At 40.5% G+C, this 18,144-nt stretch overlaps 1 protein-coding gene across 12 annotated transcripts in view; it reads right to left on the bottom strand.

Annotated features, from left to right (window-relative positions):
- The window catches only part of ST3GAL6 (ST3 beta-galactoside alpha-2,3-sialyltransferase 6), a 502,129-nt gene that overhangs the window by 48,191 nt on the left and 435,794 nt on the right, over window positions 1-18,144 (bottom strand). For all 12 annotated transcript variants that reach the window (XM_069204903.1, XM_069204900.1, XM_069204906.1 and 9 more), the window contains 2 exons: window positions 15,060-15,246; window positions 6,528-6,665 (listed from right to left, as the gene is read on the bottom strand). In XM_069204903.1, the coding sequence (XP_069061004.1) occupies window positions 6,528-6,665; window positions 15,060-15,246 (325 nt within the window). The remainder of the gene's footprint in view (window positions 1-6,527; window positions 6,666-15,059; window positions 15,247-18,144) is intronic.

Below are 18,144 nucleotides of genomic sequence, written 5' to 3' on the forward strand. Positions count from 1 at the left end.
AGTCTTGCTTCCTTTCTTCACAAGTATATGTATGCCTGTGTAACACTACTAAATAAGCCTCAAAGATCAGCTATAAAAATGGAATAATAATGCAGACACTGCATATGCTTGTAGAATACCAAACGACATTTTCTGCAAAGGAGCCTTACAGATGGACTTTGCCTTATTCTTTCCTACTCGAGCAGGAACGATGAAATTTAGACAAGCGTGAAGCTCTTTGAGCCCAACGCCTGGCTGTCTATGAAGCCAAATACAGCTGATAACTGATGTGAACTATAAGCCCCTAGACCTGTCGTCTCCAACCTTATTCTAAGACATCCCCTACACCAAGTAGGACACACACTTTGATTCTTTCTGGAAGGGACACTACAAAATGCATGACCAAGCACCTATATTGATTTGGAAAACTTCTGTAAAGGGCTAGTGGCTATAGGCTCACGTATTTTGGAGGGATAGAGCAGTTACAGCTCTAACGTTAATTACTAGTGTTTGTTTTAGGCGTAACCCTTTCAGTCGTGGCCTAACTTATCCTCTCCAATTGTAGTAAAATTCGTATTTCACTATTCCTATTTGTTGCGGACCACAGAGATCAGTATCTCCTGATAACCACAGATAGGAGAATATATACTTAGTTTTTATATTTCCCGGAAGGGTTACGGCCCACTGGGAGCCTAAGCATTTGATTTTAGTCAATACATCTGATGATAATCCATCCCAACCATTTTGCCCTTTAAATGATGTACCGGAGAAGTACTGGCACTCGTCTATAAACATGTAGTAGTAAGTGTTGCGCAGAGCTTGAAGTAGTTCATCATCCACTTTGACTCACTTTTGTTTTCATAGACCTTTGCCGTGTCAAGGCGTAAATTAAGTCGAGTGAGCGTTTCCCCTTTTTCAGCACTGCCCTGGTATAACACTGCTGTGTTTAACCCCTGAAGTCGCTTAAACATTTTAAAATCTTTCTGGTGTTAATATTTAACACTTCCCCAGCAGGATCTCTGTATGCACTGTTACTTAATGGTATTTGGAAGGATCAGTTTCTGAATAGCAAGACCGCCAGACAATATATTTAAAACAATTGACAGAGTCGAAAATATATTTTCAGAATTCATAATGGTTTCTGTACTGTGACTCAATTCATGTGTCTGGAAAATGCACTGTCCTACAATTATCGATAAACTTCACAGGAGAGCTATACGATCCGACATTAAGTTCAGAGTGGCATCTGGTCTGGTATCATTTGGGGCCGTCCTGGAAATGCTTTTTGCAGAGGGGGTTGCATATACCACGGCAACGCCTGCATACCACTGAACGTAACAACCATGTAGTGTAGAAATCAACTGCATGGCAAATTAATAAGGTGGTGACTTTTCCATCAGGCAGCCATGAACCATAAATATACAAATATCCTATGGGGAGCACAAAACTTTCCATCTGGTATACAAAGAAAATTCAAGCACATCTCAGCTCTAAACACAAATTTAATGGACCTCACAGCAAAGGTTCCAGGAAGGAAGAAAATAAATATTCAGAACAAACATAAGTAATGCTAACATACAGTGATTATTTTGTTAAAAATAAGTAAAGAGACCCAACCTTTTCCTAGGAGTCTGTGGCTATGCTGCTTAACATTAAGGTTGCAGAATACCAAGAACGCCCGATCTTTATTCAATGTAATGCCTCTTTCTGCCATCAGTCTACAGTTCATGTTTCTTTCTTTAGTTAACAGGTTCTTTTAGACCCTCTTTCCTCCCTTTTTCACTCTTTTTCTATCTTTCCCTCGCTCATACGTTCTCCCTTTTCTGCCATTCTATCTCTGTCAAAGACTGATGATGAAAAAATAGAGATCCCAATTGCTTTGCTTAAAAAAAACCAAAAATCAACGAAACCCTAAAACTACAATGGCCAGCCTCTTCTTCCACAAGGAGTACTCTGGTTGCCCCTAAATCGCTCCCCTTTAGAGACGGGGAGACTCCTTTCTGTGAAGGGCAAAAGTAGTTCTCTCTCATGTTAGGGTTGGAGCCAAAGGGTTTAGAAAGGTTCTGAGAATGAAGAGGAGCAGACCCTATCAGTCCTCTTAGTATCTGCAAATCAAAAGACGTAGTCGTAAGGCTGTCTATGTTCTGCAAGATGCCCTGTCCCTCCCAGATAGCTAATCACTCTCAAGCGGCTAGTTGTTGCCAACACTCCCTGCGTTCCTGGGTCCAGATCCCAGGCTTCTGTCCTAGTAGTTTTGCAGCTGGAAGAATTTTCTGGATTCACATGCTGTGCACTAATCTGCCATTCAAATGGTTGAGTCCTTTTCTTTTATCTTTGTCTGTTGTTGGGTGTCGATGGATCCATCATTTGGAGCCTTATTCAGCTTCCTGTGACGTCATACGCCCTCTACCGAAGCTCGGTTTGTGGTTGCCATCTTCAGATTCTTTTTTTTTTTTTTGTGCCCTCCTTCTAGAGGAGGTGGGTGGGCTGCTTGTGAATCCAGAAAATTCTTCAAGCTGCAAGGAAACTATTATTACAGGTAAGAAACCATTTTGTTATGCTGCAGGAGTCTTTTATGGATTCACATGCTGTGCATTGAATTTGTACCCTTTTTTTTTTTTTTTAAACCCTCGCGGTAACTGGGATGAAGATGGGTTTAAGTTAGTAAATGCATGTTTAAGTACTTTCTGTCCCACCTTGTTCATCTGAATATCCATAGAATAATGTTTTGTGAAAGTATGAACGGATGACCAATTAGCTGCCATGCAAATGTCCTGTAAGGGAATATTTGCTAAGAAAGTGCTAGTTGTCCCTCTTTAGGGTCGAGCCTGCGTAGCATGCGCTTGCGTATCGCTTGCGAGACGCTGTAGTAGTTACAAAAGGGCTCGGAGCCCCGCCCATGTCACGTCAGTATCTTTTATTGGTTCGTGGGCTTGCCTTTTAAAATCTGCTTGGTTTCATTAGTGGAAGGCAAGCATACGTCATGCCTTTTCCAGTGGTTAGTCCTTCTCGAGCGCAGCGACCAAGTACTGAAAACATATGAGCCACGCTGTTTTCCGTCCGGTTTGTGGACTTCTTTTTCTCTTTTTTTCACATCGAGATCTCACTTGTTGAGCAGCGCGATCGCGCTTGTTTTTTCCATTTAATGAGGCAAGAAAAGTCCGGTTGGGAGTTTACAACTGCTAATAGCTCTAACTCGGAGAAACGCGAGACCCGTTGCATTGCAAATGCTTGTTTCCTTGATGAATGTGCTTTTGGCGTGTTGCATAGTTGTATACTTGCGTGACAAATCTGAATGGTTTGTGAAATCCATTTGGGAATAATCCTTTTAGTCACTGGTTTGCCCAGATTGTTGCTTGCAAAGAAAACAAATAGGTGTTTTGTTTGCCTGTCTTTGTTCTTTCTATAGTGTACAATTGCTCTTCTTGCATCAAATGTGAGCAGTGCTCTTTTCTCTTCATTCTTAGGTTCCTTGAAAAAACTTGGAATTTGAATAGTTAGATTAATATGAAATTGTGAAATGACCTTCGGCAGGAAATGAGGATCCACCCTTATGTCAACTCTATCCTTCTGTATTTGCAGGTATGGCTCTTGTATTGTAAGAGCCTGTAGCTCAGTTACTCTGCAGAGTGATGTCATTGTCACTAGAGGGGCATTTTTAAAGTAAGCTTCTTTAATGAAGCTTTGTACAGAGGTTCAAAAGGCTTTGTCATGAGTTGTGTTAGAACCAGATTAAGGTGCCACGTGGGTGCTGGCACCTGTCCAGATCGTGCTATTCTCTTTGCTCCTTCAAGGAGTTTTGTGACTGGTGATTTAATGAAGCTTCTTCCTATATAACCCCTTGTGCATGTCATAATTGCTGCCAGATGAACTTTTAATGATGTATAAGTGAGACTGCAGTCTAGGAAATGTTAAGGTATTTGAAAACTGCCACATCTGTAGTATTTTGGTGTAATAATCATATTCTTTGGCACCAACTTGAGTATCCTCCCCATTTCACGATGTAACATCTTCTGGTTTATTGGCTTTCTTGCTTCTCTCAGCACTGCCATTGTCTTTTCTGCTAAGTCAAGACGACCAAACACTATGGGGGTCATTCTGACCCTGGCGGTAGACAACCGCCAGGGCCAACGACCGCGGGAGCACCGCCAACAGGCTGGCGGTGCTCCCATGGGCACGCCGCGGTCAGATACGGGAAACCGGCGGTGTACCGCCGGTTTCCCGCTGCCCTGGGGAATCCTCCATGCCATTGGGATTCCGACCTCCTTACCGCCATCCTGTTCCTGGCGGTTTTGGCCGCCAGGAACAGGATGGCGGTAAGGGGTGTCGTGGGGCCCCTGTAACAGGGCCCCACCAAGATTTTCAGTGTCTGCCATGCAGACACTGAAAATCGCGACGGGTGCAACTGCACCCGTCGCACCCTTTCCACTCCACCGGCTCCATTCGGAGCCGGCATCCTCGTGGAAGGGGGTTTCCCGCTGGGCGGGCGGGCGGGAAACTCAGAATAACCGCGGCGGTCTTCTGACCGCGCAGCGGTATTCTGGCGGCTCCCGCCGGCCCTGCGGTTACCTCGGCCGGCGGGAGTCAGAATGACCCCCTATGTCTTCAGGAGCCATTCTGCCAGCTTTAGCGACTCTGGTTCAAGATGGAGTACTCTGCCCCCTTGCATTGACACAGCAGGTCTTGTCTGTTTGGCAAGTTCTTAATTTTGCCCTGGGCCATTTGTATTAGTTTTGAGTACCATGTTTGCCTTGCCCACTGTGGAGCAATAAGTACAAACTTCATCTTGTTGTGCTTGCATTTGTTGATTACCCTGTTTGACCAGTTTATCAACAGGGCTTTCCCTAGAGACTGGTGGCCTGGGTGCCTGGATGCAAAGTATTGTCATTTTGCATTTGACTGTGTTGCAAATAGGTATACTTTTGATGTTACCCACTGTCGGAAGCTCTGTTTGAGTACTGCTCGCCTTAGTTCCCACTCTTGAGAGAATGAAGCTTGGCTGCTTAATTTGTCTTCTCCTAGGAGGTGAATCACTGTTACGTGCATTTTCAAACGCTGTGCCCATTTCCAGATTTCCTGTGCGTGTTTTGAAAGAACAAACGATTGTGTTCCTCCCTGTTTGTTGATATAATACATTGTTGTGGTATTGTCTGTTTCGATCAGAACTGGTCTTCCCCCACAACTGCGCCTGAAAGGCTTTTAAGGCTAGGAACACTGTTTTTAGTTCTAGAATGTCAATATGTTGTACTGATTCTTGTTCCTTCCAAAAATCTCTAACCCAGAGAGTGCCAATATGTGCACCCCAACCCATTTGTGAGGCATCTGTAGTGATGGTCACTGTTGGAGTGGGTTCTGTAATGTCTTCCTGCAGGTAAATATGTTCTGTTCCATCACACAACAATGGATGCAGTGCTAAAACCTTTCAAACCCTCAACCCCCCCCATCTGGATTAAATCCACTGTTCTTTTGCTCACCATGCCACCTCCGTTTGGACCCAGCCATATCCCTGGACTAGAAACATGCATCATGTGACCGGTTTCAAGGTTATCACCCCTCTTCAGCCAGGCTTGCTTGAATCCAGTGGCATAGTGAACAAGGGTCCCAGGTCTGGGCATACCCTGGCCACTAAGGGCAAACATAGCAACACACAAAGAGATGATGGATGGAGTGCAGAAAACTTTCCAACACCCCACCCCCCCCACATCACAGATCTGGGTTAAATCAATTGTTCATTTGCTCACCATGCCACCGCAGTTTGGACCCAGCCATATGCAAATCAGTCTCGACCTTGCTCCCCCGGGGAACAGTCCAGTTTGAACGATCTTGCAGAAAAGGCAAATTGTTTACAGTAGGTTATCCTGGTTAAGCATGAGGATTGACAGTCACCCTCAAGCTTGATATCGGAAGTACCTGTTATATTTCCCATTAAACTGATTATGACGCCTCTAGGGCAGTGAAGGAACAACATTACACAAAACACAGATAAATAGATTAAATATCCCTGTTGCGATTCTAAATAAGGTTTTAGAAATGTAGATCTATTTTCTACTAGGCTGAAATACTTGGTTGAAGCCAATTGGCAAAGCCCAAAAGTGACAAAGGAAAATGCTTCAATCTACCTAACAACTAGGTATTTACTATGGGCACATTTCTTTCCATCGTGTTTGTCTTTGTCATTAGCCATTATAAACTAAAGTTAAATATCCATTATGTGAGTGACACATCTTTATTAAGGTTTGCTCTTGACACAGATAAAGAATTATATACATCCATGTGGAGGTAAAGTTTCCAGGAATGTTACATAGTGCTATCTCAAAACTGACCCATCATCTGAAGTTGCCTCTATTACGATTTTCAGGTGATGCCTCCTATGGTCCTAACTGCAGGGACAGAGAACAAGTGCAATGGCACTGGTCTTATTCCACATAGGTGGATGGTAGTGCGGGCAAATCTTTGATGGTTGTTTTAGCAATAAAATGACAGGTCTTAAAAACAGAGATAGACGACATTATTTGTTGGCAATGTAAAAAATTAATAAAGAAACTTACTTCGTTTTTAGGAAATAATTTGGGAAAGTTCAGAAATCCATGGGCTACTTCTCTAAATATAACTGGATTAAGTATCCTGATTTGTTGAGATTCGTACATCATCTTCAAGGGGGGTTTTCGCCAAAAACCAAAGGTGCTCTGGAACAAATACAGAAATGTATAATAAAAGCTTTGAATTTTTCTTTACATACAAACGGGAGGGGGATAAGGAAGTGAACCTTTAATGAAACTTGGATACCTTTATTTCTAAAACACCTTTTTAGAAACATGTTCTTAGGAGCCCACACAGTAGCTGTAATGAGCACTAATACAACCACATGACCTAAATAGAAGCTAAATACAAAATGTTGGGGGAATGTTGCAATGTGCTGGGGATTTCAGTGAATTCATGATGTTAGTAAGTACCAATTAATGAACTTCACATGGACCCCAAAAGTTGCAAACAGAGGCATTGGTTCTTACAGTTGGTCATAATGTTCAAAAGATGTTGAAATGAAATACTTTGGTGACACAGGTTTGTAAAAATAATAGGGGTACTTAACTTTGTAATAACGTTTTAAATTTAACGCATGGTATTACTCAAAATAAAACATTAAGGCACAGCAAGACATAGTGCTCTGTACCACAATTCAGGGCTCTCCCAATTATAGTGAGGCTATTAAGCGATGTTCATCTGTGGTGCCTACCCAGTAAGCATCTGTTTGTGGCATGTAGTATTGTAGATTCACATTCTTTGCATAATCCTGCCATCTAGTGTTGGGCTTGGAGGTGTGCAACTTTTTCTTCGAAGAATGTCTTTCGAGTCAAGATGTAGTGTAATTCCTCCCCTGGCTGGTAATGCCCATGGTCATCAACTCCATTGTAAGATTGTTTTCCTCTATAGTGGGTGAGGATGAAACGTGAAGCAAAGTGTGGTATAAAGAGGTGTCCATGCAAAAAGAGTTAGCAAGAAATAGTGAAAGCAACTGTAAAAAGCACAGGTGTCCAAAGAGGCAGGTGAACGCAAGTGAATCTACAGCACTACATGCACAAATACATGCTTACTGAGTAAGTAACATTTTCCCTTAGACTTGTGTGGCTGTAGATACATGTGTTTCCTGACCTTGGCAGGCTGTTCTATTTACACGCGCTCTTGGTTAGCACGTTTTATTTACAAGCTGGTCTCCGGGAATTAATGATGCCGGTTTGCCGCCTTCTATGAGTGCTCGAGTTTTAAGTTGTTCTCCACCGAGCATTTAGTTGATGCATAATTGCCTCTTCTGCCGTAAGGCACCTTTTCCATTGTCCTGAAGAGGCCGGATGTTATAAGGCTGAAACGCGTCGACTGTTTTCTCAAAGGAGTGACCAACGGAATTTTTGAATTATTGGACTTATAACTTGAGGACTGTATCAGACTTTGTTCCAGTGATGGGTTTCCCTCACTGAGGCCAGATACTCCCCTTGGACTATGGTCACTATCTGTTTCTGTTACTGCTTGCCACTGGATGGTCTAAGCAGCCTTTTGCTTTATATTACGGTGCTTTATGTATTAGCTTTGTATATATTTAGATTTTATCTGGTGGGTTAGTTCGTTTAGGTAGTTCTTTTAGTTGCACTGGTAATTCGTTGACACTATGATTTAATTAGTTTAATTACATTAAAAGAAATTAAGTTCCAGTGAGAAATTGTGGTTTTCGCTTGGTTAGTTGTGTTGTTTATGTATTTGTTCCTTCTGGATTCTTTGTTGTATTAGCACAGACTGTAAAGCATTCTGCTTCCATAAGTGGTGGCTAGCCTGTGGGAGTTACAGTTGTTTTAAGTAGTGTCTGTAGAACTCCTTGGCCCACAATGGCTTGGTGACGGGTCACTACATCTACATAGTAATGTTTTGTAAATGTATGCGGTGTAGACAATGTAGCTGCTTTACATCTGTCATCTAAAGGTATGTTTCCTAGGAAGGCCTTTAAAGCTCCTTTTTAGGTTTCACCTGTGTATGTGCACTTGTGAAATCTTTTGTGGATAAAAAAAAAATCCTAAAAGGGGTCTGGAACCTGCCCCTTACCTGAATTTACCATTGACTTAGTCCAAAGTCGCTTTTATTTACATGCTTCTGATTGGCCTGCACATCGTCTACTTCATCTACTTTCACTTCCTGCTCTCTCCTTTGCCATGAGTGCTGTTGGACCAAGTACTCTTTCCAGTCACTGATTACTGGCTTTTGCCCAGTGTCCTTCTACTGACCACAGTGGATGAATATAAACTCATGAAATTCATTTTCCAAACATGTTTTCACGATTCCGGGTCATGCTGCATTTTTTTTTTTTGTTTCAAAGATTATCCTACTTGTCTCTCTGTCGTTGGGTGTAACACTTTACCAAAATCAGCTAGATAAACCAGAAATTCCTACTCAACCTTGCATCCCTTATTGTCCCTTTTAGTTGGCTCCTATTCCTTATTCCACGTGTTGGTCTCAAAGAGTGGCCTAATGCCCAGAGTTGCTGACTTTGGACACTGGAGAAGCATGTTTAATTTCCTGCATCTGCTCAACATGAATGGCAGACTCAGGCTTCAAGGTATGCCATCTCCTTCTCTTGGCTCAACCTATATCTTGAGCAGTTATCCGTAATGGGCTTATAAGTATGGGAAAGTATACCATGCCTTCTTCACTGACATTATAATGGTCCTAAGTATGTCCCTTTACTTTTGCTATTTGGAATAAGGCTCATATGGTAGCATTAGGGACTTTCATTTATGCTTCAGGAATTGCAATAGGGAGCACCAATAATAATAATCTGGGAGAGAGGTATGTTCATCTTAATTGAACACATAACTTAAGGAGTGAGAAGTCAAAAAAGGGGGACCCTCAGCTTCCCAGTATCTGAAACACTAACTACAATAAGGGAGGGTCAGCCAAAAAAAACAATGATAATTTTACTTGAGGAAGTGTGCCCTTCCAAAGACATCACCAGTGGTTGTAGGATGCAGCCGGGTAAATTGGTGCTCACTTCACATCCAGTGGGATGCTCTTGGATATATTTGTGGGGTCCTCAACCACAGGTATCACCCGTGGCCTGCTTCAGCATTGGACCCCCACTCAGACCACCTAATGTGACCAAAGTGGGCTCTACCTATTGTATGTGGAGCACGTCTGGACTATAAACTCAAAGGGCTTTGTGGTTAAAGTGGGTTAAAAATGCCTCATAGAACCTATAGAATACCCTTACTAAACTAGGTCTTGGGCAAGATTAAAAACAATAAGATATCATGAGGAAAGCAATGAGCCTCAACATCCATAAGGTCGATGTGTTTCAGACATTTCAAAGCCCAAAATGGTCAATGGGCTTTCTTCAGGACCAAAATAACTCCCTGCATTGTATAGGTAGAAAATTCAAACCACTGCAATACTATCGCAACAAACAAATATGAAGCATGCGCGCAATACCATACTGTCAGAAGATTCACCTCAATATGGAAGTAGCTGAAAGAAGGAAGACTTAGTCAGCAGACATAGTAAACTGACACAGTAACAGGGAATACCACAACTTTGAGTGTTTACCCTCCAGGGCCCACTGTCCCCAGAAAATAGGTAAATTGTAAACTTGCAGTCACTCGTGAGCTACCCCTATCAATGACTATAAGTGTACAAATTAAGACATAGATATACAATTGGGACACAAGACACCAACTCAAATTAATAAGATGTAAATCAAACATGCACAAACATGGTGTGTCTAAAAGCGTGTGTCAAAAAAGAATTGAGCTAAATACATGGTCTATACCCTATACAGGCCTCATAGGGAATTGCAGGGGAACTGTCCCTGTAGTCACACACTCACAAGAATACAAAGGGAAAAAGTCACACAAGAAATGTACAAAAGCCCCATTAAAGCCAGCGCTGGGAAAAGGGACTTACATCGTCAAGGGTTTGAGTCCTCCATAACACCTATAGCGTTCCCTGAAAGTCTGCATTTCAGTAAAAACCCACGTATCTCAGAGTCTATAAATGCTCCAGAGAGTCATGTGTTCATAGAGCATATGACTCTGGTTGTGCACAAGATCGTGTCACAAAGAAAATAAATTGATTACGGCCTTCCAAAGAGGGTGCCCAATATTATACTGATGCGGGAAGGAGATCTAAATTAATTAGATGAGATGGCATCAATACCAGTGCTAAAATTCCTTTAGCAATATCAAATTGAAGGGTTAGATGCAGAAGAATAAAACAATCCTAAAACTGATTTTGATACCAACATTTAACTTAGTTATAAAATGCAAAATGTTGATGTAGAGACTCAGGAAACAAGATGACACAGAAAATAATTAGGCTAAAACTTTGCAACAAGCACTTTCAGAGAAATGTCAGTAAAGTTGACCACCCTAATGCCTATAATCAAATCTTGCCCTCTGAAAATATATTGCAATTTATCACATTCTAAGACTCTGGACTTTCCAAAATTGTTTAAGAAAAATATTCTCTCTAATGTCAGGCAGGTAGAACTGCACAATAAATGCACTAAGGTTTCAATAGTTTGCAAACACAATTGTCACCTCAATGTAAGTGAAGAACATGCAGTCCAGCTAACTCTCAGCTCTCAAACAGGGAACATTAAACGTTTTAACAGATGAAACTGTGTCTTATACATCTGCTGTAAGAGTTGAACAAATAAAAGATCATCAGGAAAGTGACATGGTTCTCTCCCAAATATATAGTGACCGTCTCGATGTGAAACAATTACAAATCATGGGAGCTAGATACATTTTTCAGCACTGATTTTGCTGTGTTTTTAAAGGTCTGGACTAACCAAGATGTTTCTCACAGATCTGCAAGTCATGTGTTAAGAACAATCTTAATATAACACAACAGAGAGAAAGTTGACTTATTTGAGTGTATGGGCTCCTATAAAATTGCTTTCAATATATTGCCAGAAGCATGAGGAAATATATGAGAAATATGCTTAAAAGACAGTATACCTTCATAAACGTTGTACAGGGGTGATCTTCAATCCGGGAAACACCATTGACCAGGAAGCAAACTTCATTATACATGTGTAATGAAAGCCCTATATGAATGGGATGGTTAGGACAAGTCTCAAATTTACAAGGGTCGGAATATCTATCATAATCTCAGATCTCCTACAATTTGTAACTTTTGGTCCTCCCTTTTAAAAGGTTTATGATCTTCAAAAAAGACAGTAATTGGTTACGCTATAAGGAAATGAATGAAGGAAATCACTTGGTTTCCAGCTATTTTATGTAATCATAATAACAGGTCAAAAGTCTAACAAGGTCTTAAATCTAACTATTTAAATAGATTTGGCTAAGCAAAATCTAATGCTTTGCATCTAAGAAAGTGCACATCTAACAACTGTTTACAGAAGGGATTAAAGGAACCTTAGCTCATGCAGTGGATCAGTTAGACTTCTTAGCTTCCTAAGCATTTCTGCCCAGTAATAAAACGATCATCTTTCATCTTGCGAATAGGGCTTATGCCAGAATATCCTACGAGATGAAACCGAACCACAGCTAGGGGATGGAGGTATCAAAAAAGTGTTAATTTACGAATGGTCTTCGCACTGCATAAAAACTATGCATGACATTTGATAGGTGGCTAGCAAGTTAGGCACAGTGCAAACATGTTAAGTTTCAACAATATTTTATTTACTGCTGATTTGTAAAGTTAAGACCAGAACAGGGTTCCGAAAGGTTTCCTGCTGATCTGACTAAGTACACGGCGCTCAAGTTAAAAAAAAAAAAAAAAAAAAAAAACTTTTGACTGGAAATACGTTTGGTGCCCCTCACCAAACATGCAACATTCCAAATAAACTGTTACATGTCTAATTTACGGTTGGAACATTTTATGCAGATCCGCTTTTCAAAAAAACGAACAAAATAACCCAAAAGGCGGTTTGGAAGGGAAGACTAGTACTGAGTTCAAGAAAGAAGGGTCAAATAGAAAATAATGCTTGATTTACATGTGTGGTAGTTAGTATAACCAGGCTCTAGTGGACATAAGTAGACTGAAGTAATCCGGTACTAACATTTGTTTTACAGTGACAGAAATAAATGTGTGTTTTAAAATGAAATGAAAGAGCTTTCTACCACAAATTTCTCTCTGTATCTTTCCATATCAGAAAATAACTGATACAGAATTCATTTCATGGTACTGGCTGTTTGTCGGGCTGAAATGTATTAATTCTGATTCCCTGAGAAGGAAGCCATGTGCAGATTATTCCTATATTTTCAAGAATTCAAGGCTCTTTACTCGAGTCTGCTCTATACAGCTGTCTACTGTTTTACTTTGTTGTACTATTATTATGTCCTTCATTTTCTATGTATGCCTTATGCATGAAAGTAGATGTCCTAAATGTGTCTTTTTTGATGCATCATATTTGCATAAAGAACTATCAGTATAGCTCATGATGTCAGATCTCACCATGTCGAGAATATAGTATTTACTGTCTGGAACCTATAAAATGCCCCCTTTTTGGGAGATTTGACAAATCTATTTTATCTTTCAAACTGAGCAGTCTGTATGTCATTATGCTTGTTGATTGATACTTCGATTTTTGTTTTTTTTACTTCCTTGAAGGTAGACTCCACATCAGTCTGTTTTTACTTCGACATTTCTTGCTTTCCGAATTGTGCTGATTACGCGAGTCTGTCTATTGATTTGGTACATAAACTATCTGAGCAGATTTCAAGTAGGTCTTCTTGCACAATTATATTTAGTTCTCTGACTAGTTACTTGCTTTGGAAGTTGACCTTATGTTGATTCCTGCTGCATGTTCAATATCTGAAGCATTACTGATGTGAATTTGACTAACTTAGTTTTGCCTTCTGTAATGATTCTTAAGTTCTGAATAAGCCTTTATGGCTTTGACTTTGAAACTCACATTGCCCCGATCCTCTGTCTCAACCCTTTTTATTATTCATTAAAAACACTGACAACATTTTGGAGAAGTAATGCAGGGAGTGCTCAATTTGTGCTCGTTTCCGGTGCGGAGCACCAGCACTTATTTCTGAGGGCCGGCACTTATTTTTATGCCTCAAGCATTTACTGTGAGCAAAAGACACATATGGGAATGACGGAGGAGGAGAAAAACAAAAAGCATCACAGAAGGAGAAAGCTGTAAGAGTGAGCTGAAGGGACACGGGAGTGGCTTTAAATAGATTGAAGAGGCCCGAGATGGCTTCACGATTACGTTGCCTCAGTATTTCGTGTACGCACATTTAATTGCAGCAGCCGCGTGTTTAAGGGGACGGCTTTGGGCACTGGCACGTTTTTATTTACAAATTAAGCACTGAAAGCAGGCAATGTTTTATCAAACTGCATAAGCATAATTCTTTTACTTTCATAGTTATCTTACAACATTGGTGAAAATTTCTGTCCCAAAAATTGTCAGAGGGTTGAGAATCCTGGAATCGTTCGGATTAATTCTGGTGTACCTGGCGGTATTGTAAGGAGTTAAATTTCGCAAGCATTAACAGGGCCTTGAGTAAAGAGTTGCCTTACTCGGAGTGTGTTGTCTTGTGACGTACAATTTGGAGTAAAATCATTTGTTATGCATGTGTGCTACACAGCATGTATTGTTTTGTGCATTAATCGAAAACTGCATTACAATGTGCTGCTGAAATTGCTAAAGCTATTTAAATAGTACTTTTGCCAAATACATTGTGTTTTTTGTGACCTATGTATAAGGGTTTTTAGATGTATGTATAAGGGTTACAGATTTATGGAAATCTAAGATTTCAAGATAAAATTATATGGCTGTATGATGAATAAGTCAAAGGATAAAGTTTTATGAAATGCTTAGTGGACTAGCCGTGTATGAGAATTATTCCTGCATACTAGTGTTCATGCGGTAAAAGAGTATAGACTTCAGTCAGTTGTCTGAAGCTGTCTCTACGAGCAGGTGCACAAATGCAACAAACAGCAAACTTGCCTTGTGCTATGGAAGAGAAGCGTCCAAAGAGAAAAATTTGGTTTTGCCTGGATATTTGAAAATCCTTCCCATGGTGCTGACTCAACTTATTACAAACCTTCATATGCTTGAAAAACCAACTGAGGGAGCCTGTTTGTAACAAAGTCTTGTACATATATTCCCCATAAACTTGCTTTTTGTGAGATGTCAAAAAGAAAAATGTTAACTTTTGGAAAATTTCCACAAATCATTAGGAAAGGAAATTTTTCCACCAGTGATTTCCACCTAAAAGCGCAATAGGAATGTGAATAAATGTCAGGGCCCTCTTTCAACACAAATGTTCTCTAGCATGCATGTGGAAGGCACAATTTGTATGAAATAACATTAAACAAGAGCCACCAAGATCTATAGTCAGCCAATCATGAGCAGGAGGATTTGACACCAGCCGTCATATTCCTCGCAAAGCATTTACCTTATTTGTTCTACAAGGATTTTTGTTTCTTTCAAATGGAAAATTTCTAAAATATATAGCTTCAGTATGTTGGAGTACAACACAGATGATAAATCACATTTCACAGATAAAACTCATTAAAAGGTCTACATGTGAACTGGGTTATTTGGATGCACTTACCGCTCTTTTATTCAACAACAAATCAGACAGCCACTTTACGTCATGTGGCTTGAAAGCAAGTAGTACAATGGTTGACTTTGGATCATAGTGAAGAGGGTCTGACATTATGGACTCTGGATAACAAAACCGGAAAGTGGTTTTACTCCCAACATCCGCTTCATACCCTACAACTGGGGCATCATTCATTCTGTGGATTAAAATGATAATTGAAAGAGGGTGTCTTAGCAAATTATGAGAACACAGCAAAGATGACAGTTCAATTTACAACTCATTCTTATGTAAATTCATGAAAAGGTGTAAGAAAAAGGATGGGGAAGAATAAACAGCAACTGCATTCCATCCATGTACTGTGGAATAATGACCATACTACTGAAGCCATAACACTAAATGGAAATTCATTAAAAAGCAAAACTTTACAATATGCTATTGTAATAAGATGGCATTCATTTTCATCAGAATAAGAACCAGCCTCGTAATATTGGCTATAGCTTACTGGACTGGTGAAACATTGATACATGCATATAACTGACTGTAGTAAGATTTATTTATGTAGTTATTTAAAATAATAGCAATTAAAAACAGGTGCTTGTTGCTACAGGTTTAATACACTTTAAAACATTATACCTTATTCAACAAAAAAAAAAAAGTGTTCATATCAACAAAACACATATTAGCAGCTGACTAAAGTTATTATAAGTATGGCCCACAAACTTACTTTTAAAGTGCTTGGGCTGGCAACAAAAACTAACTGATTCATATGCCAATGAAAGAATGCATGGCACTGTGTGTGAGAGAAACCCTTGTGCGTGAGAGAAACCTTTGCACTATTCGTGGCAGTAAACGCACCCTAACTCTTTAGTGCAATAGTGTGCTTTTGTGCAAGGAGGACATGTTTGGGCTGTTAACTAAAACTAGAGAATGAAAAAGAAAATGCAAAACACATCAGGATAAATTATCTATGGATTCTACCTGAAACAAAAAAAGCCTGTGTGTGCTCCACCCATTCCATTGTGTCAACAGTCTGGTATGGGGCTCTTTACAAACTTGAGAACATATTAAAGCAAGAATTACAAGAAATATACCCTGAAGAACAACACTAGTACCAATGAAAATGAGATTGTTAAAGGAGTGAGAAGTCTCATGAAAACACACATATGCCATTACATAAAAGCCCTCAGTGGAAGCTTTCAGAATTGGAGCACTAGCACACAGCAGTGCTGAAAGGAGGCAATAAGATGTTTTAATAAAGGAGCTGGTGTTACTTTCATATCAGAATTGACCCTAAGGCTCTTTGATCGCAGATGTGTCCACAAGCATATTCCAGATATTACTTGTCCTTCCGAGCAAGGACTCCTTTAAAAGAAAACAAGCAAGGCAGAAGTCAAACACAAAAGTAACAAGGTAAACAACAATAAGAAAATAATATACAAAACAAAACCATTCAGATCCAACAGAACAGTGACAACACCAATCTGCTATATCTCGTATCCCATCCCTTCTCGTGGAATCCCTCAATGGCCAGCCTTCAAAGACCTATTTCTCTCAGATCTCACCAACATACTCAACTCCCTCAAATCCACTTCTTTTGAGGATAATACCTTAACCGGGTCCTTCAACAAAGCTCTCACCAGGGACGCTCTATAACCTCTACTCGTCATTGTCAATGCATTACTCACTCAAGGCATCTTCTCTGGAGGTCTCAAGACAGGCTAATTCCTTTTATGCCCAAAGAAACCTACACTAGGTCCTGATTCCCTCTTCAATGCTCGGCCCATCACTTCCCTACCATTCATCAGCAAGATCAATGAAAAAGCAGTCTTTTCAACTCCAAGATCACATCAATGATAAACATGCCCCATACGACTACCATTCTGGCTTCAGATCTGGGTGCAACACGACGATTGTTATCTTACACATCATAAACAACCTCCCCCTTGCCACAGATATTACTGAACCACTCAGTCACCTTCAACACAGTCTAATATCCCTCTTCATGTGTACTCTGAATCCTCAACTCGCATTCACAGGCAATGTCCTTCAATGGTTCTCCTCATACCTTTCCAAGCAACACAATTTTATTCACATGGGGACCTCTAGGTCCCAAAAGATCCCCATCAACTGTGGTACACCCAGGGTTTTATTCGGTCTCCTGTCATCTTCAACCTCTACAGGGAGCTGCCTGGTGCTCTACTCAATGATAACAGCATCAAGATTCACCATTATCCAGATGATGCACAGCTCTTTTGGAGAGTCTCTTTGTTTCAGATATTAAACACTTCAAACACGTCCTGCACATGACTCAGTCATCGATGTCCAGCAACTACTTGAAGCCCAATCCAACAAAGACAGAATTCTTTTTATTTGCCAACAACAACAAACGAGAAACAGGACCAACCTGGCTCAATTACATGAACCTTGACAGCTTCAAACTCATACTTTCACCAAATGCTAAGTCACCTGAATTCACCCTACTTACCAAACTTACCCTCAATGAGCACACAGCCAAAAACAAAGAGGGCCTTGTGCCAGCACTCTATATTCTAAGGAGAGTGAAACTGTTTCTTTGAGAAAGGAACTTCAGAACTACCATTAAAGCACTGGTGCTCTTGCATCCATATGGTGGTTAATGCCCTGCTCCATAGACTCCCGGACTCCATAGTGGTACCTCTTAAAGCCATCCTATGAGCTGCAGCAACTTTCATACAGGGCCTGAAGAAATATGCTCACATCACCTACACTTGATGAGACGCCACTGGCACCCCTTGCCAGGCCGCATCATCTTCAAATCCAGCTGCATCATTTACAAAGTCATTGCGACCAGCACCCACACTTACCATGCAGAAAAGCTTTTATCTCTGATGGTTCCCAGCACACATTAGGCTCGAACACCCTCACACTGCAGACTAAGAAGTGTAAGGGAAAAAACAAGGCAGCAGGCCTTTACCATCGATGCACTGATGATCTGGAACAACATCACTGTATCCATCAATGCTCCAATTTAGGAAAGAGTTAGAGACTGAACCCTTTAAAGAACACCAAATCCTAATACATTAACTGTCCACAACCCAGCTACCTCTTTTAACCC

This window comes from Pleurodeles waltl, chromosome 8 (assembly GCF_031143425.1).
Source record: "Pleurodeles waltl isolate 20211129_DDA chromosome 8, aPleWal1.hap1.20221129, whole genome shotgun sequence".
NCBI lineage: Eukaryota > Metazoa > Chordata > Amphibia > Caudata > Salamandridae > Pleurodeles > Pleurodeles waltl.